Source organism: Podarcis bocagei, assembly GCF_964188305.1.
Source record: "Podarcis bocagei genome assembly, chromosome: 1".
NCBI lineage: Eukaryota > Metazoa > Chordata > Lepidosauria > Squamata > Lacertidae > Podarcis > Podarcis bocagei.
In genome coordinates, this window is record NC_138125.1 from 71,622,999 (window position 1) to 71,648,123 (window position 25,125).

The window sequence follows — 25,125 nt, forward strand, 5'->3', positions numbered from 1 at the left end:
CTGTAGCGTATGTAACCCGAGGTACCACTGTAAATAATTTGGCTGGTCTGCTGAGTCCAAACTTCCCTTAATAGTCCTCGCAGCACCTGCTGCCACCAGATGCTTACCATGGGGTGTCAGCTACGTGCTGCTGTTCTTGATTGTGGATATCACACAATATTGATTCCCCCCTACACAATGATACTGTTGTTGTCTAGTAAAAACAGGGTTACCAGGAAAAATATACAAAGTTGCCACCACACACACACACACACACACACACACACGTTCTTTCTCTGCCATTTCACATATACATTGGTGCCGCGCAAGACGAAAAGAATTCGTTCCGTGAGTCTTTTCGTCTTGCGATGTTTTTCGTCTTGCGAAGCACGGTCCGTCGCAACTGCGCCTCTTCAAGCGGCTTTTTAAAAAAAGCGCAAGACGTTTTCGTCTTGCGAAGCAAGCCCATAGGGAAATTCGTCTAGCGAAGCAATGCAAAAACGGAAAACCCTTTCGTCTAGCAAGTTTTTCGTCTTGCGGGGCACCACTGTACATAGCCACACATACACCTCTTTCTCACAGCATCTTACAGTGCTCTGGAGATAATTTTGAGGCTGCAAAGGGGGCTGAAGGAGATTTGAGAGGAAGTTCCATTACACACATGGAAGTCAATTGTGACAGTGGAGCTGCAGTGCTGGATGCAACCTGTAGAGCCCCTTTATTGGGTGAAGCAAGTGCCCACTACTAGCACTCATGGCTGGCAGGCAACAAACAAGCAAATAAGATTCCTGTCACTTCTCCCCTCCTTAAAAAAGAATCATTCAAAACCAAGTTAGCTCAGTGCAATAGGGTAGGCTCTTCTAGGAACTGCTCTGCATTATACTGCATTATATTGAGGTATCTGAAGAAGTGTGCATGCACACGAAAGCTCATACCAAGAACTAACTTAGTTGGTCTTTAAGGTGCTACTGGAAGGAATTTTTTTATTTTGACTATGGCAGACCAACACGGCTACCTATCTACTGCATTATACTGTTATTCCTCTCACCCCCGATAGTTGGCATTGGTAACATTGGAGCGATCCATCAACTTCTGATGGATCATTTAGAAGGATTGGGTACGGCAACACTTTTGCTGTGCGTGTGCCAGTATCCATACTCAGCAGCGTTACATCTCAACGCAGCTCCTTCCTTGGAAGTGTCTTTGGGGTTGAAGGTACAGATTCAGTGAAGTTTACTTGATAGGCATAAAACCATAATGATACATAAAGACATTCACCACTGCTGTGGTCAAGGCATGCTTAGAGTCCAACAAGAGTCCAAGACACTCTCTCTGCTACTCTCCACCGCAACACGCAAGCAAGACTCACAACAAGATACACAGAACTCTTGTTGTCAGTACTTCTTGTAACACTGTGCATGGCTAAAGAACAGTTTCCACAGAAAACATCCTTGCATAGACAAAACAATCTCAGCCTTCTGCTGTTTCTTGAAACTTTTTCTCTGTTCTTCTCTGTTTCTGGAACAAATTATTCTCTCTCACACAGAGATAATATCCAACAGGTAAGCCCAGCATTATTCCTATATGTGAGCTACCTGGTGTGCCTAGTTGAGGCTGCAAGATGGAATGTAACACATTTGTATTTCATCCTTCTTTCAGGAATCTTTGTGGTGTATAGGGGGTTACACATTTCATATCTAAACCTTTTACTTTTCCAAACATTTTATAAAATAGACCTCACTGTGCATGTTCTGTATTGTCATGAATCTCAAGTCCAATGTTGACAACATTTTTTGTAGAATGAGTATGTCCTAAAGAGTAAACACTAAAGTATAATCTGGAATCATTTTCCATTGATGAGTAGAACACAGTGAAATCAGCTTCTTTTGCCATTTAATTACTGTGTATTTGAGAATAAATGAAGTATTGAAATGGCTTTCCCCATCTCATTTTGCAGGTGGTGATGAAAGCTTTGTGTTTATTTGAATTATGTTAATTCATGTAATTTTGGTTTATTGTTATAGCAGCTGTCACCATCTACATGCTCATTTTCCTATTCATTTGATGAAGGTTTATTTTTGGAGTAAAAAAACCCCTTCTTTATTTAGAAAGCATTTATATCTGTATGAAGTATAGTGAGAGAAGTACTGCCATTAAAAGCCATTAGATCATTGCTCATAGTCCTTAGGTTTATTAAATACTTTGTAGTAAACTACTTGATTAAGATTCTCAAATGGCATTTGAGGCTGCTATTTTGAATTTGAAATCTTCATTGCACAGCAGTATACCTTTCTGATTATCAGATGCTGGAAGCAACCAATGATTGCTCAAAACAATATAGAAGTTTTGAGCATGGGTGAGGAATCCTTTCCAGACCAAGGGCTGTGTTCTCTTCTGGACAACCTCTTGAGGGCCATGCCAGTGGTAGGCAAGGTCAGATGCAAATGTGGATGAGGCAACAAATGTAAATTGTACCTTTATACAGTAGGCTAGTTTCTACACTCTCACACCACTCTCTGACCACTCTCTGTCTTTCATCCAAGGAAGCAAGAGGCTTTCAGTTCAAGGAAGTATTCTAGCCAGGTAAAAGTACTTGGAGTGTAAAGCAGAGCCAGTGAGGGGGATTGCATTGGCAAGAGACGATGTCACCTTGGTAGAGTTCAGAGGCCTGGAGGGGCCTGGAAGTAGAGAATGTAGCTTTAATAGGCTTGTGGTTTGATGTAGCATAGCAATTTTGACCATTTTGTTTGACCTTTAGCACAGTAAAATTCTTGGTGTTCAGAGCATTAGTAGTATACATGCAAGTTATTCATCTTTTGACTTACATTATTTTTGCATGGAGTGGCAACATTTAAAAGGAGCCTCATCTTGAATTCTATAATTATTTAATAAATTTAATGAAAGTTGTCTATTTGTCACCTGAATTCAAAGTATAGTTATACCAAAATAATTAACAGCAATATGTTCTTTGAGGTTCTTTTTTTGGCAGGGTATTCATATGTCTCCAGTAGAAAGAAGCACAGTTTACTCAATATTAAACTACATTTGCCTAAGGCAGCAATCCTATACATTCTCATGCGGGGGTGGGGTGGGAAGTCCCGTTGAACTCAATGGTGCTTTTTCTGAGTACCAATGCGTAGGACTGTGTTGTGAAATCACTGGTAGTCACTCAGTCCTTCAAGTTTGTGGGCAGACACTTTAGCCATTTGGCCTAGGAATAAACCTTATCAACATTCCTGTTGCTTTAAATATCTTTTTTTGTTGTTAATGTTGCTTTATTGCTTGGAAGCTCTACATAAGCTTCCTAGATCTAGGTAGCCCCAGTCATGGCTAGTTACCATGGTGAGAACTTAATGGTTAAGCACTCTTGACTCTGTTTCTCTTACTTCTATTGTTCATTATACTTTACATTCTTACGGTCACTTCGAGCCTAGCCTAGCTAAGCCAGGGCAGCCATGATAATAGCTCCACTGCAATTTCTAATGCTAAAATTTATCCGCTTGAGTGCACATCCATGTGAATTAGCCAGGATCCTGATTTGAGAAGAGTGCCTTATCTGTAGAATGGGGAAAGCTCTACCAAGAAGATGACCCCACAAGAAGCTGGCATGTGCCTTTTCTTGTTTGAAATTATACTTTGAGCACAAAACCATCACAGTTCCTCCAAAAACAGTATATCCATATCAACTAACCAATTTCAATTCCTGTTTCTCTTAAAGGAACTATTTGAACCTGTTCCTTTTACTAAATATGAATGTTTATTTTGGTGACTGACCTTGATGTTTCTCATTTGCTGCTCAGAGGTCTGTTGCTATCCAGTTTGAAAAGGGATTTTTAATGTAACGCTTGTTTGATATCCTGAATGCATTTGGAAAATATGGAGATAGACCTGTTGAGTGAAATTATTTTTGAAGGAGATTTATAGTTATAATAAGAGTTAACACTTACTTAATCATAATACAGTGTTCTTTTTATTTGTTATATAGCATTATGCCAGTATATACAGGCCTCTAAAGCCCAAGATGGTGGTAGCCGTTTCATTTCAAGTTCAGCAGAAGGTAAAACAAAAACACAGGGAAAACTGATCAAAACTTTTTCATACAGATATTTCTCTTCTAGTATTTCTGTCCCTTGACCATTTTGTGCCTTCTAGCTTTCCCTTCTCAGCCGATTTCTCTAACAGATGATGGATTCTAGGTATAAATACATAACAACGCTATTAACATTGATCTTGTATGCACTAAATTTTGCTTAACTTTAGCATCTGTTACCTATGTGTGCATTTCCTGGATTACTTTTAAAATGGGGTTTGGTTTTGGTGAACAAATAAACATGCTCATGATTAACTTTTGAAATAAATGAAGCAAATGAAATAATTTGGACTGAACCTATTTAAGAAAAGGCACACATAGTTAATTGTATGTAAGATACAACCAATATTATAACCTCATTTTGCTTACTTTCTTGCTAACCACTACTTTCCATTTCCTGTTTCTCTTTAAGGAACTATTCGAACCTGTTCCTTTTATTACTCAGTGTGCTTTCTGGCATCTACACAAAAAAAACCTTGAAGTGAAACTATTTTGATTCTCGTATTCATTTTTCAGGTGAAAACTTTGAACAAACTCCATTAAGACGCACATTCAAGTCCAAAGTTCTTGCTCGTTATCCAGAAAATGTTGAATGGAATCCTTTTGATCAGGATGCAGTGGGAATGGTTGGTTCTTAATTTTCATTGTTGCACTTGCACTAATGGTCTGGTGCTATAATATTCATATTTGTATGTTGGACCAGGATGCATACATTTATGTAGATTAGCTTATAGAAAGTTTGTTCTCATTCAGAAATCAGGCCAAAGTATGAAGACTTAACTAAGAGCAACTTTTATTCCAACTTCAGCATAGCCTAGAATAGCCATTCTCAGTATGGAGCCTATTAGGTGTTATTCAGTTCCAGCTCCCATGAGCTCCAGCTAGCATGGCCAGTGAATAGGGATGATGTGAGTTGGAGTCCAGCAACATCTGGACAACACTAGGCTTGGGATGACTGACCTACAACGTGGCTGATTGGGAGACACACTTACACATGCACATGAATTCACAGAGAGATTAAGAAGGGACATATATCACATAGGTATATTGTTTCCTAAGCCTATATCATGAAGGCATATTTTTTCCTGTCCTCTTACCCATGATGTCCACTTCTATATGTTCTTTTGACCCTCTCTCCTACTGTCCTAGCTCCGGCTCCAGACATGATAACAGAGGCAATCTGAGAGTGAAAAAAGAATGTTAATTAAAGCAGAGTACAATATAGGTGCAGCAACAGATAAAAGCTACCGTATTTTTCGCCCCATAAGACGCACCGGCCCATAAGACGCACCTAGATTTTAGGGGGGGAAATGAAGGAAAAAATTTTTATTTCCCCCCCAGGTGCGCTGCGCTACACCAGGAGCTTGGGGCGTGCGGAGCTCAGCGCGCCCCAAGCTTCTGCGTGCCGGCAAGGTCTCCGCTAGCGTGGGAGAGCCGGCGCCTCTCCCAGGGCTAGCGGACCCCTGCGCTAATCCAGAAGCTTGGGGCGTGCTGAGGTCAGCGCGCCCCAAGCTTCTGCATGCCGGCAAGCAGTCCGCTGCCGCCCCAAGCCTTGCGCACCCGGCGGGACCTCCTGCCGGGTGCGGGAGGCTTGGGGCGGCAGCGGACTGCTTGCCGGCATGCAGAAGCTTGGGGCGCGCTGACCTCAGCACGCCCCAAGCTTCTAGGTGCGCGCAAGCAGTCCGCTGCCGCCCCAAGCCTCCCGCACCCGGCGGGACCTCCTGCCGGGTGCGGGAGGCTTGGGGCGGCAGCGGACTGCTTGCCGGCATGCAGAAGCTTGGGGCGCGCTGACCTCAGCACGCCCCAAGCTTCTAGGTGCGCGCAAGCAGTCCGCTGCCGCCCCAAGCCTTGCGCACCCTGCCTTCAGGGCGCCCGACGCTCCGAGAAGCAGGCTGCTATCCGCAGCCTAGGCAACCCTGTGGGACCTCCCACAGGGCTGCCTGGGCGGCGGAATTGTTCCCGAAGCGTCGGGCACACTGCCTTCAGGGCGCCCGACGCTCCGAGAAGCAGGCTGCTATCCGCAGCCTAGACATCCCTGCGGGTCCTCCCACAGGGCTGCCTGGGCGGCGGAATTGTTCCCGAAGCGTCGGGCACTCTGCCTTCAGGGCGCCCGACGCTCCGAGAAGCAGGCTGCTATCCGCAGCCTAGGCAACCCTGCGGGACCTCCCACAGGGCTGCCTGGGCGGCGGAATTGTTCCCGAAGCGTCAGGCACTCTGCCTTCAGGGCGCCCGACGCTCCGAGAAGCAGGCTGCTATCCGCAGCCTAGACATCCCTGCGGGTCCTCCCACAGGGCTGCCTGGGCGGCGGAATTGTTCCCGAAGCGTCGGGCGCTCTGCCTTCAGGGCGCCCGACGCTCCGAGAAGCAGGCTGCTATCCGCAGCCTAGGCAACCCTGTGGGACCTCCCACAGGGCTGCCTGGGCGGCGGAATTGTTCCCGAAGCGTCGGGCGCTCTGCCTTCAGGGCGCCCGACGCTCCGAGAAGCAGGCTGCTATCCGCAGCCTAGGCAACCCTGTGGGACCTCCCACAGGGCTGCCTGGGCGGTGGAATTGTTCCCGAAGCGTCGGGCGCTCTGCCTTCAGGGCGCCCGACGCTCCGAGAAGCAGGCTGCTATCCGCAGCCTAGGCAACCCTGTGGGACCTCCCACAGGGCTGCCTAGACTGCGGATATCTTCCTGAAGCCTGGAGAGCGAGAGGGGTCGGTGCACACCGACCCCTCTCGCTCTTCAAGCTTCAGCGAAAGCCTGCATTCGCCCCATAAGACGCACCCAGATTTTCCCTTCATTTTTGGAGGGGAAAAAGTGCGTCTTATGGGGCGAAAAATACGGTAACTCAAACAGAGCTTCTACAAACAGGGTGGAGGAGTTAACTGTGCTGGAAGCAAAGCCATAATTCCAAAGTCCAAGATTCAGGGCACGGTGTTCAAAACCATACAAGAGCAGCAAAGTTGTCCCAACCCATGTGCCCCCAACCCAAGCTTTATAGCCAAAGGAGAGCACATGCATTACTTGTGAAAATTAGTCTTTTGAGAATGTCTAGACTGCAGGCGCATAAACTGTTGGGATGGGAGTGTCTGTTCCCATTGGGGGATCCATTGTTTGGCCTTGAAAGACAATACTAAACCCTCCTTCTTGGAATTCTGTTCAGCCACCCCAGGCTGCAGTTCTGAAGTTTTCCTAGCCTCCAACAGTGTGCCCTCACAGGGAGGGAAGCAGCAGCTGGGACTCCTCCCTACTCCTCCTCATCTGCCTCTTCATCTTCCTCTAGAGTCTGCTCTCCCAGGTTTGTACCTGAAGGCACTGAGTAACTCATGACATCTACCCAAGTAAATATATTTTCAATAAGACAGGTGCAGGGGAGATAGCTTAGCTACCAGTTGTCATAAGCACCACTGTCAGTATAGCAACCCAATAGTAGCTGGCCTCTGAGCAGCTCACAGAAAACTAAAATGCAATACAAAATAAAAGCAGCATAAAAACACAAGTTTTTTATTGTGTATTTTCATCTAATAAAATACCTGGATGAATAAAAAGAAACATTTCTATTTCTTCATTTCTCCCACAGCTATGTATGCCTAAGGGTCTGTCTTTCAAGACACAAGCTGATGCCAGAGAACCTCAGTTCCATTCTTTTATCATTACTCGTGAAGATGGCTCTCGGACATTTGGGTTTTCTCTCACATTTTATGAGGAAGTTACCAGCAAACAAATCTGTAGCGCAATGCAGACATTATATCACATGCACAATGCGGAATATGATATTCTTCAAACTCCACCTACCAATGACAAAGATATCTGTAGCACCATAGAAGACTGTAATGGCACCTCTGTAACAAAGCTACAACGATTTAACTCCTATGATATTAGCAGAGACACTCTTTATGTCTCTAAGTGCATTTGTCTGATAACCCCAATGTCTTTCATGAAGGCGTGTAGGAGAGTGCTTGAGCAACTTCACCAAGCTGTAACTTCACCTCAACCACCACCATTACCTTTGGAAAGCTTTATCTACAATATACTCTATGAAGTTCCCCTACCACCTGCAGGGAGATCACTAAAATTTTCAGGAGTTTATGGACCAATTATCTGCCAGAGGCCAAGCACCAGTGAATTGCCATTATTTGACTTTCCAGTTAAAGAAGTTTTTGAGTTACTTGGAGTAGAGAATATGGTTCAGCTCTTCACCTGTGCTCTTTTGGAATTTCAGATATTGCTTTATTCACAGCGTGAGTATAGCTTTTTATATTATAAATGATGGTCAATGTGGTAAAAATACACCTGTTCCTGATGCATTGGGTCCACAGTAAAGTATGCATAGCAGGGCTGGCAGAAGCTGACTTTCCTACTCCTGCTCCCCAGGGCAGGTCTCCCTGCCCTTCAAAATGCTTCACTGAGGGTTGGAAAGCACTGCTGAATGGAAGCATGCTATAGCATAGGAGCTTAGACAATATGGGGTATCCCTAAAAATCAAGGGGAGGCATCTTCCATGAGTGGAGCTCCACATGGATGTTGTCTCTGTCCAGTTTTTCAATAAGGATTCAGTAAGGATTGGGTTTGCCAACTGAATCCAATTCTCTGCTCCTGGCTTAGTGATGTAGTCTGAGTATACCTTGGTGATCATTAAAATTATGAAATAAAAAAATCTGGTGATCTTGTAAAATGGGTCTGCATTTCATTGAAAAAGATGGTCATCCATCTGATTGGGTTGCCCCAGCCACCCTGGGCTGCTTCCAACAAATTAAAACATCAAACACAGTAAAATTTTCACAAGTCTCCTCAATGAAACAAATACCTTGAGTGTGATCTTTCTTGATTTCTTTTAATTCTTGCCTTCAAGACTGGAGTAGGTAGTCAGTGCAAATGAGTTTAAGGAGGTGAGGTCGGTTAGATTAAGCATAGTCAGGATTAAAGTTGGATGTCATTGGTGAGGCTGCTAATGAGATAAGTGAGGATGCTAATGATATCTCAGCATAAGGCTCATATTAATTTCTAGCAGAATGCTTTGTTCTAAATTTTGACTGTCTTAAATTTAAAAAAACCCTTATCTGTATAATTGGTGATATGTGTGTTTGAATATATCTGTATAATTGGTGATAAAAGCTACCCTAAAGCTTAAAATGCTCTTGTCTCTCTTCAGACCTGTAAAAACCTTTATACTATTGAAAGTTATACTATGCTTGCAGATATTTTCCAGCTAGATAAAACAATTTTCTGCATCAGTACCAGGTAACTGAAAAAGTAATTAAATAAATGCTTACTGTGCAATCCTGTGGCTGTTTTAACTGAAGCAAGTTCCACTGAATTCAGTGAAACTTGCTGCCAGGTATGTGGGTATAAGATTGCAGCTTTATTATAAAATAATAAAGTGTCATTGGGCTGGTTCCAGAGACCCCATGAATAAAGTTGCCACCACAGGCGCATAATGGCCATGGCAGGTGAAGGGAGGGCAACAAAACTGACACAGGAAACTGGTATTGGATTGAATTATGCCACAACTTTATTGATTACAGGAAAGAGTAGATTTGGCTGAGGCATTGGGTATGTATTCTGCATCAGGCAGCTTGCCTGCTACCTGATAGGAACCTGGTGGGATCAAACCTGTGCTGGGGAGTCACCCCCAACATTGATTAGATGCCTGTAAACAATCTGGGAGAGTTTCCTTGACCCATTGGCCCCACAATGGACTCATGGACAGAATCACCCCTCCTGGACCCCTCTAACAGGGTACCTCTGAGACTAAGGATGCAGCCCAATGCCTTATCTGCCAAAGTTGTGACGGTTGCTATGAGGTAAGTGAAAACCTACAAGCCTGCCAATTTGCTTGCAGGAGAAAATTTCTCCCTGACTCCAAATATGGTGACTGAATAAACCATAGCAAGGTTCATAGCAAGGCAATGTGTCTGTCCACACCCTGCCCCCCCAGCTGGGCGGGCCCTTTATGACTGGGTGAGTGGGTGGAAAAATCCCACAACAATCCTCCAAAAGGGCAGCCAACACCTGGCCACTCCCTTAAATAGGCTAGGAGTGGGCTGCTTGCAGCCCACAAGCCCCAGCCTCTGATTGGCTGAGTGGGCACTGCCTGTCCTTACCTGGGATCCTGACATGGCCAGAGGTGGGCAGTGCCAGCAATCCCCTTCCCCGGCTGCACTGGAAGATGGCAGCTTTCCTGAACCCACCATGGCCACACTGTGCGACAATGGCTGTCCACCTGGAGCCCCAGGTGATCAGATATTCTGCTCCATGCAGCCTCTTGCTCACAGAATAATACGGTTATTTTAACTCTTTCCCCCTTGCATTCTGGTATATAAATATCTACAATAAAAAATTGTTCAAGTATGTCGGATAATCCTTTAGTGTGGGAGATAACATGGTACTTAGCAGGGGGATGGGGGAATTGGTGAAAATCACCTCCGACTTGTGTGAGTAGGAAGACCCTCAGTCCAGTTGCCAGCCTTTTGTTTATGGAACACCTGCTCTGGATATGCCTGTAAACATTTCCAAAGTATATAAATGCCCTAGAGACCCCTGAGGACCATTTGTAATCTTTGGGATGGCGCTTCTCTCTAGATCACTTAAGCAGGACCGTTCTGGTATTGACCTTTAAAGCCCTAAATGGCCTTGGCCCTATATACCTGAAAGAGTGTCTCCACACCTATCATCCAACCTGGGCACTGAGGTCCAGCACCGAGAACCTTCTGGTGGTTCCCTCACTGTGAGCCATGAAGCTACAGGGAACCAGGCAGAGAACCTTCTCGGTAGTGGCACCCTCCCTGTGGAACACTCTCCTCTCAAATGTCAAGGAGATAAACAACTGTTTGACTTTTAGAAGACATTTGGAGGTAGCCCTGTTCAGGGAAGTTTTCAATGATTGACGTTTTAGTAAAAAATATTTTTAATATTTTGCTGGGAGCCACCCGGAGTGGCTGGGGCAACCCAGTCAGATGGGTGGCATATAAATAATAAAGTTGTTATTATTAATTTTGAAAATTGCTTCCCTAGGGGGGAGAGGCCACCCAGCTTTCAGACTAAGGGCAGGAGTCACGTAACCAGCACTGTCAGCAACTCAGTGGAAGTTCTGCAGAAGGACTTTCCCACATGAAACGGGGCTTTCCCCCTCCCTTGCTACCCCCCAAAGTTGACTTTCAGGGGCTTGGGGAAACCCCCCAGAACAGTGCCTGGGGGAAGGAGAGGGAGGATCATGCCAACTGGCAATAGTGGGACATTGAATTCCACCCATAGTCTGTGTAACAAAGCATTTAGTCAGGCTGAGTTCCTTCTCAGAGCTTCAATAAGATTCTGCAGAAGGTGCTGGAATAGTAGTGTTTGGTCCTCAGCTGTTTTCCCTGCACCCTGGTTCAGGTATGTCACAAGAATTAGTAATGCTCTTTTGGAGGCTCTGGGGGAAAATATATATTTTTACTGAGAATTTCTGATCAGAATCCTCTGGAGGGTGTTCCATCCACATCATCTCCTGAATTGCTTGTTCCTCCTGTATTGCTTGCTCTTCCAATCTAGTCTGGGAGTTGGGTAGTCCTTTCACCTGGAGAAGCAATTTAGAATGCCCCGGCCTAAGTGCTCCAGAGGGAGGCACCATCCCGAGGATTAGGAATATGAGGACTGAGAACAAAAATTTGTGGTAAGAAAATGACTGTTTTTTCTTTCTCCCTGAAACATTCAAACTAAGTTTATAAACAGCCTTTTTAATAAACATGCTGATCATAATAATGGATAATAGACAACATAAGTCATACTTCAAGTGAAATAAATGACTTGTTACTTAAATCCATTGACCTAATGAGTCTACTCTGAGTATGACTTATTCAACTATCACTCAATATAGTAAGCTATCAAATCATAGTAAGTCGAACTAGTTTGGATAAAAAAGCTGGAAGTCTTTTTTTTGCAGGTTCAATAGTTCCTCTTCTATCCATCCCTCATTGTCTTTCTTCACATTGTTTTAAAGTTCCTATTCAAAATAAAGTTTAAATATGGTCTGCTCTTGTTCAGATTCCTTCTGCTGTTAAGTGCCCAAAATATCTTAAGGCTTGAGAATTAAATATAGCCTTTCTGGCTCAGCTAAGCCACATTAACAATTGGTGATTATCTGAACTGAATCAACGACCGTTCTTGAATAATTTTTTTTACTGTGATAATTTATGTAGACTTTGTAAATACTACAACTGGTTAACCTGAAGTGATAAAACCTTTCTGTGGAAACAAATTGCCTATGTGTATCAACGGTTTAATATCATATTGAAGAAAAAGTTCAGTATAAAAGTTCAAGCTGCAAGAGAGTCTGCTGAAGATGCAATGGCCATATGTGTCGGATTTTAGCAGGCTCAATATAGCGCTATTTCCCCTCTCCTCCATCCCATGTATTGGGGAGAATGGGAGGTTGGCTCATTTATCCTTTTCCTTTCTACTGGGTGCAAGTTATTTTTAAAATAATAATAAAAACTTCTCTGCATGATATCTGGTAGAAAGCTATGTTTTACTTTCTCTTTCATTTCCACAGAGACTAAGCAACTGATATTTTTAGAATATGTATTGTGCAATGCCTTGTGTTTGTTTCTTAGTGCTCCTTATATGAAGCCTCAAGGTTTGTGCTGATAATTGCATTTTCATGGTGGCTCTCTAAGTGTGTTCTCTTCTTCACTACTTCCTGTTTTTAGATTACCAGAGACTGATGACTGTGGCAGAGACAATCACAGCACTGATGTTTCCATTCCAATGGCAGCATGTCTATGTTCCCATCCTTCCAGCCTCTCTCCTGCATTTTTTAGATGCTCCTGTCCCATATTTGATGGGCTTGCACTCCAATGGACTAGATGACCGGTCTAAGCTGGAGCTCCCTCAAGAGGTGAGAAATTTTACTCGAGTCAGGCTTCACTACTTGCTAAACTGTTTCCAAAGGATAGAATTTTGAATTCGTGTTATTCCTGCTCTTCCACTATAAAAGTCTCTCTAGAACAATGTGTGATTTGGTTTGGGGTAGATTGGGTAAAGGACTAGTTAAGAAGAAAAAAAAGCTGACATTCTTTCAAATTGATTGTTGAAGCTTTAAAAATTAAATGTGATTCTCAGGATACTGAATATTTTCCTAATATGACCTACACTTGAGATTGTAAGATGAAGGTATGCTTTTGGCTACATATTTTTGTTAGCAGTATCCCTTAGCCGTATTCCTTTTGCTAGGAATAGTTTCTCAATGGTAATTTTAAAGTATGTTAACAAAAATGGAGCAGAACTCATCCAGGAAATTATCGGTATAACAGGTAATGTGAGTTGAGTGGTTAATGTTCAGTACAACCAACCACTGTGCACATAATTTATGCCTAAAGAATTATACATATTGTCCAGTTAATAGACCTTCTCTACAAAAGGACTTAGGTACAGTATGTGTGTATATATAGACTCCATTTTGTACATTCTCTGGCCAGTATGTACATTCTCCTGCAATCACCTTAGCACTACTTTGAATTCAACCCACTATATATTGCCACAGCAGTTCATGAATAAGATGAAAGTGACTCTTGTAAATGCTTCAGTGTTGGAGTTGACCTCTATGATTCTGGCTCCTGTGGATGAGGATGAGTTTTTAAGAAATCCAGACAATAAAAAGGGAGCAAATTCTTAGGTCGTGTTATGAAACCTTATCACCTAATAGAGCAACAGCAGCTGCCACCTTCATAGCACACGTGTCCATGTTATGGGCCAGGATCTTACTTAAGAAAAAGCCTTAGGCTGACATTTGTGTTAAGAAGGACCTTAATAAATTGGCCAAGGCTGTTGCCTTCATAGTGTATGCAAGCTTAGATGTCCTTCAGTTCTCTTCTAAAGCACTGGATGCTGGTATTGCTATCCAGCATCATTTGTGGCTTTTGAACTGGAATGTTGACACCATATTTAAGTCTAATGCAAAGATGTTTGCCCTCTGCAATTCTCTGAATTGTTTGCTACAGTAAGGAATTGTTGTTGAGGGCATAAACAATTATTACGTGTCTTACAAGTTTCCTTTACGGAAATGCAGATTACTTTCCTTCCTGCATTTCAAGCACAGCTGAAAAGAACAGGATATGTGTGTTTCCTCTTAATCCACTGTGACCAAGCATTGTAAATAATCTGACACTGTATCAAGGAGTCAAGAAAATAAATCAGAAATAAGACCTAATTTTGGTAAGACTTCTTCCAAAGTGTGCCTAGGACTTCAGCCTTAATCCTTTCCAGTTGGGCAGTTATCCTACTTTCTAATTCAAATTATTCTCTCTCAAGTTGTTATATACATTTCCAGATTTTAATGAGTGTGTGTTTACACATTACGATGCCTAGGATTTTTTTGCACATTGCAAAATGACAACACAGGCATTTTACATGTGCAATATGTGTCAACATTTTACATATGCTCATGATTTCTTTTATATCTCTCCTGACTTAATTCTCAGGCAAATTTGTGCTTTGTGGACATAGACAACCACTATGTTGAATTGCCAGAAGACTTGCCTCAATTTCCAAATAAACTTGAATTCATTCAGGAAGTCTCTGAGATCCTTATGGCTTTTGGGATTTCACCCGAGGGAAACTTGCACTGTAGTGAAAGTGCCTCCAAGATGAAGAGCCTCAGAACATGTGACATAGTCTCTGATAAGAGAAATGGTAACCTAGGAGGAACAACTTTAAATTCATATGAACTGTTGAAAGAAAATGAGACCATAGCAAGACTTCAAGCACTTGTTAAAAGAACAGGTGTGAGCCTAGAAAAGGTAATTTCATAATACTTATGGAAGCTTCACACTAGAACATTGTGCAGCTGATAGTGGATTGCTAAGGAACTTTACTGTGAATCTGCGTTACTACTTGGTTCTAATCCCAGTTTTGTTGCATGCCACTATGCCTGTGTAATTTTGAGAGAGACTTGTCTGCTACAGAGATGTATGGAGTTTATTTTACGTATGGAGCAAATATGTTTGCCAACATTCACAGTTGTAGTGCAGCTTGGCTGCCTATGAGTTGTTTTAATTTGTGGTGCTCTAGTACCACTGATCTAATACCAGGTCTTTAATGAGTATTGCTTAAATTGTGCCATTGGTTTATTAATTTGTCATTTTCATTATCTTATTGCAGTACAGTATTTGAATTGTATCCCATAACTCTTCTCCTTTAAGGCTGATTTCTGTTTGTGTGGTCAGAATATTTTTTTTGCATTGTTTTTTTAGTAGTCATGACAGCAGTCATGATGGTAAGCTTTTGATGTTGGCAAGCTTTTGATATTGAAATGCCTATGCTATAAATCAGTGTTTCCCAACCACTGTTCCGCGGCACACTAGTGTGCCGCGAGATGTTGCCTGGTGTGCCGCGAGATGTTGCCTGGAGGGAGGCGGGCGAGTCGGGCGGCGAGAGGCGGGGCGGCGGCGGCGAGGAGAGGCCGCCCAGCGCGGGGCTCTCGCCGTCTGGCTGCCTGCGAGCTCGGCGGGCAGCGCCTCCGTCCGCAGCGCCCGCCTCGCGGCTCTCATTCCCTGCCCCTGCCAAAGCTCACCCAGCCAAGCCGCGCTCTCCTTCCTGCCTCGCTTTGCTGCCTCCTCCCCCCCCCACCCCAAAGCTTGGAGGTTCCCCGGCAAGGGGGAGGGGAAAAAATTGAAACTTACACTTTCGTGCGTCCCTCCCGGCGTGACGCTGCGCGCTGACGTCACGGGGCTGTAATGGTGGTGTGCCTCGAGATTTTTTTCATCAAACAAGTCTGCCTTTGCCCAAAAAAGGTTGGGAAACACTGCTATAAATGTTCCTCACCTTGATTTTCCTTTTTTTTTTTTTTTTTTTTGGTGAAGATATACTTGAAGCTTGATATGGAATAGTATTTGGAAACTGGGTGTTAGTTATGCCAACAAACCAATTATTTCTTTTTTTCCTTTTGGAGTTACAAAAATAAAGTCATATCGGTAAAAACATAACATACATACAGCAGCATCAAATCTATTATTCTAAACCTTGGTGAACAAAGAGAATGTTTGTATAAAACAATTTACCAAGTTTGACTATTATAAAAGAGTTTAGACATTACTGGGTTGCTCCATATCCTGTGAAATCACTTAGTAACAGGATATGGATACATATTCCCCCAAATAATAAGTAATTTGTGATTTTATTGGCAGATGATATTAGTCAATATTTTTTAAAAATGACTGTGAACAGGTCTGTACCTTTCCCCTAAACCTGAAATAATTTTTTATCAGATTCAACTGGTTTACTTGTTTGTAAAAACAATTTCACTTAGAAAACAATTTAATTAAAATGCATTAGGGAAAAGGCACTGTTGTTGTTCCGCTCTTGCCATGAATATAAACACAGCACCATCCTGTATCAGCTCTTGCAATTCCAAAAAATATTCATCATGGACATAACCCTAGTCTCTGACAGGCTTAACCTCACATAAGTCAAATGCAGAATTTCTATGTGAATAATTATAGCTTCAAATTCTTTTTCCTTATAGCTTGAAGTTCGAGAAGAGACTGGTAGCAGCAAGAAGGATCTCAAAGTGCAATGTGATGAAGAAGAGTTCAGAATTTACCAGCTGAATATTCAAGTGCGGGAAATTTTTGCTAATCGTTTCACTCAGATGTTTGCAGATTATGAAGTATTTGTAATTCAGCCCAGTCAAGACAAAGAGTCATGGTTCACCAATAGAGAGCAGATGCAGAACTTTGATAAAGTGAGTATAAAGATGGACACCATGAAAGCAGAGGACAGGGGATCCATATGCATGATGGGAAGGAGAGTAGGGCACATGAAGCATCATGGCGCAGTCCTAATCATACAAACCATGGTTTGGAGGACTGGGAACTGAAGCATCAAAAGAGTGTTCATTTGTAAAGTAGCCCTTTATATCAGCCAGAATTAGCTCTAATTTTGTTAAGATCAATGTGGTAAATTGTGAGAAGGATACTGTGTGATGACTTAATTCCTTGGAATGTTTAACGGGTGGTGTGAATCACATCTTGTTAAAAAGATAGATCAGAAACAAAATACTACTTTTGTAAACTGACTTATTAGTCACAGGTTATTCGCTTCGCTATAAACTGATAGTCCACTCCCTCACTATGTTTCCTTTGTGCATAGCTGTCTGCCTATGATGATTCTAGCTGGTAAGGGCCAAATTAGACAACCACTGAGTGATGGGGTGAGCTCCCATGGCTCTGTCCCAGCTCCTGCCAACCTAGCAGTTCAAAAGCACGCCAGTGCAAGTAGATAAATAGGTACCGCTGCAGCGGGATGGCAAACGGCATTTAAGTGCACTCTGGTTTCCATCACGGTGTTCTGTTGCACCAGAATTGGTTTAGTCATGCTGGTCACATGACCCGGAAAGCTGTCTGTGGACAAATGCCGGCTCCCTCGGCCTGAAAGCGAGATGAGTGCTGCAACCGCATGGTTGCCTTTGACTGGACTTAACTGTCCAGGGGTCCTTTACCTTTTTACCTGTATATCTGTTTCAAAACAGAGTGTATATTAAAATTTATAATATAATATAATATAATATAATATAATATAATATAATATAATATAATATAATATAATATAATTAATATAATATAATATAATATAATATAATATAATATAATATAATATAATATAATAAAACAATACATTTAAAATATAGTAAAATAGAAAATAATTTGATTGTGTTGATAATTGAAAGTATTCTTCATATCCTTCAGAAATCATTTAACATGGGGAGACAAACACATTTTCTTTCAATTTACTAGGCATCATTCTTGTCTGACCAGCCAGAACCTTATTTGCCTTTCCTCTCAAGATTTTTGGAGACACAGATGTTTGCTTCCTTTATCGACAACAAGATTATGTGCCATGATGATGATGATAAAGACCCTATTTTGAGAGTGTTTGATTCTAGAGTGGATAAAATTAGACTGTTAAATGTTCGAACACCAACTTTGCGCACTTCCATGTATCAAAAGTGTACTACCATCGATGAGGCTGGTAAGCTCTGAAATATTATCTTTAAAGGCACTATAGTTATGTCTCCTGGTAAAACCAAGTTAATGCTCAGCTAGGAGCAGATAGAAAGAAGATCTTCAGAAATGCAGTAGTTTTAAAATACTATTAATAAATGACACTATTTAAGAGATGGATTCAAATGGAAATATGAATGTTTTGCTCTTCAGGGGGTTCTTTATACTCCTTTAGCACTCTGAACAGGATACATATTTCTGACAGTAGCTTTCTAACTTGTGTTTCATAGACCTGGGGTTGCTGTCTTCCCACTTGCCTCTTTTATTCTCCTTTTTAATCGCGCATGACGACCTCTTGTCAGAATGATATGGTTTAAGATGTAAATGTAATGGTTTTGTTTGTCTTCAGAGAAAGCTATTGAATTAAGGCTTGCAAAAATAGATCATACTGCAGTCCATCCCCACTTGCTAGATATGAAGATTGGACAAGGAAAATATGAACCTGGATTCTTCCCCAAACTTCAGTCTGATGTTCTTTCTACGGGGCCAGCAAGCAATAAGTGAGTAAGCTATGTTTGGAAGATCTTCTGCTTAACAAATTGCACAATTTGGGGGGCCATTCAGCTTTTGAATTGGGAGTTGGTTGTGATAACTATAAAATGTAGGCTGTTGGCAGCAATTGAGACTTGGATGTAATGGTGACTGTCATGAACATATGAACTTACAGATGACATGCTAACCATTCTGGAGTTAAGTTTTGAAGCTACGTACTAGATCAGGGGACAAAAGTGAGAAGTGAGAAATTAAGCATCCAGTTTTTCTTGTAATCTCTACTTCCACAAATAAACTTTGACTATCATAGTCAGTTTTCAAACATTAATAACAAAAATATGTTGAGTGGGGTTCGACCTAGTATAGGTTTCTGGTTAAACTGTATGTTGTACTACTTTTGACCCTATCTCCCTATTGACTGCAGTCCAGAACGGACATATATATTCCCTTTTTCAGTTTGTGAGCTAGAATACATTTTTAAAATATTGATTATAATTTTCTAGATGGACCAAACGAAATGCACCTGCACAGTGGAGGCGGAAAGACAGGCAGAAGCAGCACACAGAGCACCTTCGTCTTGACAATGATCAGAGAGAGGTGAAAACTGTTGAGCACAATTTCCAATCTAATGTCTTTATTTTGTACAGAATAATAATGTAGGTTATCAGACTGTATGTATAAGATGCTTTTCCCAACCCCATGAAAAAGCATAGCCCAGTTCTTCATCTGATATAAATGGTAACCTCTTCTAAAAATAAAGGTCTTTGCCAGGGGTTGTCTGTCTTTGGGGGCCTTTGGGCACATTTGAAATAGGAGAAACTATTGTAGCTTTCTCTTTCACTCACTCACACACACACACACACACACACACACACACACACTGCAAGCATGGCTACATATATTTGCTGTCCTTCCCACCAGCAGTTAGGCTTTCAAAAACGTGTTTGCTTTTTTCAAGCTAGTTGGGAGGTGGTGTGAACTTCCTAGAGAATGCAGCTGCAGTCTACAGGAATGTCACTCTCCACAGCAATGAGACTTAGAGGAGTTGATGGTCCCTTCCCCAGCTCTAATTCCCCAAAATTGCCCTCCTGACATAGTTGACCTTGAAACACAGCCTCATATTGGTTGCAATAGAAGGCTTCTTGCAAGCATAATTTCATCAGAGAAGGGGTAGAGCAATGGGATCTTGTGGGTGCCAAGAAGGCCTCTCTGGTCCATGTGCACCCATGGGCATTACATTGGCAAGTCATGTTTTGTGCCAAATGCAATTGTGCACAGCAGCCTAAGACATCGTGGACTTATACCCTTTAAGGTTCCCTAAACCTTCCATGAACTGCCAACTCCATTTCTGCAGGGCCGTCTGGTGATGGTTGCATAACCCCAGCTTTCTCATCTCAGTCCATAGGATGGGTCTTTATCTTGCCAAATCTGCCTGGAAGAAGAAGAAGTGTCTCACAAATTTACCTCTTTCCTTCCCACATTTCCGTATTGGCAAGTGTAAATTTACACTGTCACATCAATTTACACCCTCACCTGCCTTATGTGAGGGTTGGATTGCACACTCCTTACCCCTTCCTGATTAGTGACATTCCGCTGAACTACCAATTCACACCCATGACACAGAGTAAAGGTGGGCTGGACATCTTCTTGACATCTATGAGGACCCATGTTGTTTGCATGTATGTTTGGGGGAAGCAGCCTTACAGTGTGGTTATATTGTTTGTTTTTTGTTGTGGTTTGTACCCTGTTTGCTTTCTCTCTCATGCCTTCCCTCTAGCCTTGATAATGACTTCTCCGCTAGACTTTCTGAGATTTGGTTGTCATCTTCCAATACCCAAAGAGTAATCTCCCACTTTGCCTAATTGCTTGATTTGTATTACACCAAGGATGCAGAGGAATCCTGTAAACTTTTTGTATAGAGCCAAAAGTATCAATATGCCATTGATGTCAATTGGGGGGGGCAGTTATATAATCACTGAAGAACAGTCTTCTGCTACCCCAAATATGTAAAAACTGAGTTCTAAGCTTCTGTCATTTTCTTTTTTTAAAAAAATCTTGTCTTATGTGTTGATGCATGCATTTTATTCTTTTCTCTGTTGAAATCTGTTATTTATAAATTGCATTACATCATTATTCTTTCTCACTTTGGAAAGACATAAATTGTCTTAAGCAGCCTCTGTCCTGTTTTTGCATGTGTGCTCTCATTATTTCATGTCTGCTTACCATGCTTTCATCTAACATGAGCTATATGATTTTTGGTTTGTTTTTTGTTTTGCTGTCTTTCCTGTTTTGCCAGCAGCTGGATTTTCCTTTGCCAGACCTTCAGTTGCAATTTTGTTTAGACTTGGACCAGCATGATTGGCCTTTCAGGCACTCTTTTAAATCTGTTTCAGAACTATACCTGGTATGTTGTGTTTATGTAGGTACATTGTGTGTGTGTGTGTGTCTTGTTATATATAATATGAAAACATGTTGTTCGGTTATGGTACTGAACAAAAATACATAGTTAAGTATGTATTTCAGAGTCCAAAGAGAATTTCTCTTACAGTGGCTGAAAAGTTCAGTCCAAATGCATTTTATTTGATATAAACCTGGGATCATCTTGTTGTTGTTGTTGTTGTTGTTTAGTCGTTTAGTCGTGTCCGACTCTTCGTGACCCCATGGACCAGAGCACGCCAGGCACTCCTGTCTTCAGGATCATCTTATTATTATGCTATTACAAATATATTGGATAGTGTAATCAGTGCAATGGTTCTCTATTCATGCAATAAAATGCTTCAGTTTTTTCTTGAACAATAACAATTGCCAGTTATTGATCTACAGTACAATAAAATAAAAGCATTAGTCCTTTGAGAACTCAATATGCCATTATTTTTTTAGATTTTTTTTGACAAAAGAGCAAAACATATACTTCCACATATAAGTGCTTTAAGCGTTTTAAAAGTTGTGCATTTCTGTATATTTATGTTCCTCTTTGTTTATAGAAGTATATCCAAGAAGCTCGGAATCTTGGCAGCACTATTCGGCAGCCCAAATTGTCTAACCTTTCGCCATCAGTAATTGCCCAGACCAACTGGAAATTTGTTGAAGGTTTGCTGAAGGAATGTCGAAATAAGGTATGGTGCTGATCTTTATTGAGGCAGCCTTTGCTAGTACCATGGAGCTAGGTAGTAGACTACCATATGTCCTAATCTTATGGTGCCTTGATGATATTTTATATTGAGATGGAAGGCTCCTCCATTTACTTCAGTGGAGGGAGGGATTTCATCCATAGAAAAGGATGTGCCTCAAAATTGCTCCCTCTTGTGTAAAGTATGGGGAAGTCCCCTTGTACAGGAATTTTGTTGATAGTCAAGTTTAAAGATACGTTTAATCATAAAAAAGAGTACAGTTCAGATAATGTACTCTTTCCTCCATATTGTGGTCATGGTTTCTTCTTTTTTGGTCTCAGAGCCACAACTGATGCAATTCTTCTTAAGTCTGTTTTATGGTGCCCATAAATGTTGCGATTTTTTGTACATGATTGTACATGCAGGGAGTTGGACTAGATAACCCTTGGGGTTCCTTCCAACTCTACAGTTCTATGTACGAACAAGGAGGAGCATCTAACCTTGGTTTTTTGGTACTTGTATCTGTCTGGTGCAGGTTTCTGCTGTATCCACATATCAGTATTAAATGTTTTGCATGTATCCATAACTATGTGAAGTTTTGAAGCAGATCTTACCTTAAAGAATTCTGTTGATTTAACAGTGCCAAGGGTTAGCCTTAAGTAATCTGCTATTCGTCAGCTAGAGGAAGATGGATTGAACAGTGTGTGTGAAATCATGCTTGTATTTCAGCTGAGCCCATCTATTAGCTAAGCCCATCTTTCAAGACTGATAAATTGGAATTGTCAAATGATATCAACAGTGGGTATAAGAAGTAAAGTCTGCAGTGTGAGATGATTAAGGATAAACCTTAGAGGCAAATAATATATCTGTAAGAGAAGACAGAGACACAGCACTCTCTCTGCTTTAAAGTTGTTACCTGAGAAAGATGAGATGCTTTTATTGATAGTGGCAAAGACCTGTCTAAAAAATGAGCTGAAACTGTATCATGTTCTGTTCCTGTCACAATTGCTCTATAGCTCTAGCATTTTATACCATCTTACAAGAACAGCTGTAAAGTCTATTATCAATTGTTTAATTTTTCCTGGGGCATTTGGAGGAAAGTGTGTTGCTGTGTCAGATTGTCAACCAAGGTCCTGTTGTTAAAGTTGTCTGCTGTAGCACCCAATGTAAGTTAATTTACTGAAATGGAAAGGCACATTCCTTAAGCCTAGAAGAAAAACTGCTTCTGTAATAATTTATAGATAAAGAGATTTGCTGCTGTAATGATGAGATTGTTGATAACTATTGAATATTTATAAAACATAATCTTAATAGGTGAGGAACCTTAAAGTGGTCCCCTTTCTCCCTGTTTCATCATTTATCCTTTTCTGAGGGCACCATTTCAGGTGGATCCTGAAACAGAGAGGTAGAGGGTCACACAGTGATGTTTGCTGTTTTGGGGAGATGAAAAAGGGCTTAAAATGGTGACATGGTATTAATTTTAGAAGCTGCTGGTTGTGCTGGCAACTTTGGTAGCAGAGGGAGAACTATTCCTACTACAGTGACCACTGTAAAGCCCTTCCTCTCCTCCACAAAGTGGGGAGGGAAGCTTCTTTGGTCCACCCCTATAGAAATTATGGAATGCTATATAGGGAGAGGAACAGGACAGGGGATACCTTTGATTTTTCCTTTGAACTCACCCTGTTGGTTTCCTATGATGGATTAATGTATAAATTTCATCCATGGAGACAATTTGAACAAGCAGCCAGTAGTCATCCAGCCCAATGAGACAGGAGATTTCCAGTGGTTGCTTCTTGCCACAGCACAGCCAATCTGACAACAGATATCCCTCTGAAGAAAAGAGCAAAGAAAACATCTTAAACTACAGAGCAGGAAGCATTGGACTGACTGTTTCTCCCATATTAACATATCTGTATCACAGTTCTGCTCTAGCACATGCATGTTGTGAGCTCCCTAGTATCACATAACAATGCATGCTAGGAAAAGGACAGTTATTTTTGGTTGGAGGCAGGTAAATAATTTTTCGTGAACAGTAGATAATTTCTACAGAGTGGAGAATCCCCAAACAGCATCATAATGAGTGCAGTTTTCCTAATAATTCATAAACATACCACAACTTTTTTTCTCTTTGAACCTGAAGTTACTTTACATAAGCAGACATGCACAAATGTGCAAAGTATAACCTTTGTTAATTAGAAATTCTAGATTGTATGTAGACATGTCCTTCCAGAATTATTCCAGTTTAATCTATGATTTTCTACCCAAGGGTTAGGTGGGGTGCAGGAATCCTGAGATCTTTAACTGTATTTTCCTAATTCAAAGATGAGAAATATGGGGCACTCACAGTAATTTTCATCCACAGAGGTAATGTGTTTAGGATTATCAACTTTCCATTAGGGGAGAAAAAAATTCCAACAAGTATAGTTGCAGAGTAGTTTTTGCTGGGCAATGGCAACATATGTTCTACGGATTAGAAATAAATCATATAATGAACTCAGAGGAGGATACAGAGTGCCTATAGTATGCGCAGAACACACTTTTGTTTTCCAAGCAGGGATGTTTCCAAATGCCTTTTCTGGCTGTAACCACCTGTGCTACACCCCATGACATGCCAGTGGGATCCATGGTGCTCATGTATGGATTTGGGGGGAACAAGGGCTTCAGCAGGAAGGGGGTGGGCGGGAAAGCCCTGTTCAGCAAGTATAATTCTCTGTTCACATTTCTTCTAGACCATTGTGTTTTGAATCTCCCGGTTTTCTTATTATCTGATTTCTGACATAAATAATATTGCAGAACAGGTGTTACGGATTTGCACACACAGGCAAACCATAGACTTAAATTCACTTGCTGTCAGTAACTTTTCCATTGTGCTGAACAAGTTTGCCATGTCTGATTCTATAGAAAAACAAGGCAGAAAAGTGAACAATGCTGGCAGTATGTCACAACAGATATAATTGCTAGTTAAAACAACACATTTTATAGTTAAAATCACTGTATTTTACTCAGCTAACACGTTGTTCACATGATGTGAAGGCTATCTAATATTCTGGTGGTTTCATCTGACAAATAGTAACTGTCCATTTCTCTTTCTGTCTCAAAAGACAAAGAGAATGCTAGTGGAAAAAATGGGTCGTGAAGCAGTCGAACTTGGTCATGGTGAGGTGAACATTACAGGTGTAGAAGAGAATACATTAATAGCTAGTCTCTGTGATCTCTTGGAAAGGATATGGAGCCATGGTCTGCAGGTGAAGCAGGTAAGAATTGAAATTATCACTCTACACTTTTTCAAATATTTACTTACCTTTTAAAAATGTGCCATCTTTTTGTATTGTTTTCAGATATTAAGAATGAGTTGTGCTGATACATGCTTGAATTTTTTTGAATGAGATTGAAATCTTTTATGTAAATTAGAATTTGCATTTTAGGTAGAGCTGCT

The 25,125-nt window shown here is 41.5% G+C and overlaps 1 protein-coding gene across 6 annotated transcripts in view; it reads left to right on the plus strand.

The window, feature by feature from the left end:
* DENND5A (DENN domain containing 5A) overlaps nt 1-25,125 on the plus strand; it is a 63,625-nt gene that overhangs the window by 12,808 nt on the left and 25,692 nt on the right. For 2 of the 6 annotated variants that reach the window (XM_081201941.1, XM_081201944.1), the window contains exons 2-13: nt 3,965-4,036; nt 4,586-4,695; nt 7,632-8,292; nt 12,739-12,926; nt 14,509-14,826; nt 16,551-16,769; nt 17,821-18,055; nt 18,437-18,587; nt 19,083-19,176; nt 20,879-20,983; nt 21,564-21,695; nt 24,791-24,943. In XM_081201941.1, the coding sequence (XP_081058067.1) occupies nt 3,965-4,036; nt 4,586-4,695; nt 7,632-8,292; nt 12,739-12,926; nt 14,509-14,826; nt 16,551-16,769; nt 17,821-18,055; nt 18,437-18,587; nt 19,083-19,176; nt 20,879-20,983; nt 21,564-21,695; nt 24,791-24,943 (2,438 nt within the window). The remainder of the gene's footprint in view (nt 1-3,964; nt 4,037-4,585; nt 4,696-7,631; nt 8,293-12,738; nt 12,927-14,508; nt 14,827-16,550; nt 16,770-17,820; nt 18,056-18,436; nt 18,588-19,082; nt 19,177-20,878; nt 20,984-21,563; nt 21,696-24,790; nt 24,944-25,125) is intronic. The other 4 variants (XM_081201943.1, XM_081201945.1, XM_081201942.1 and 1 more) reach the window with 3 other exon arrangements.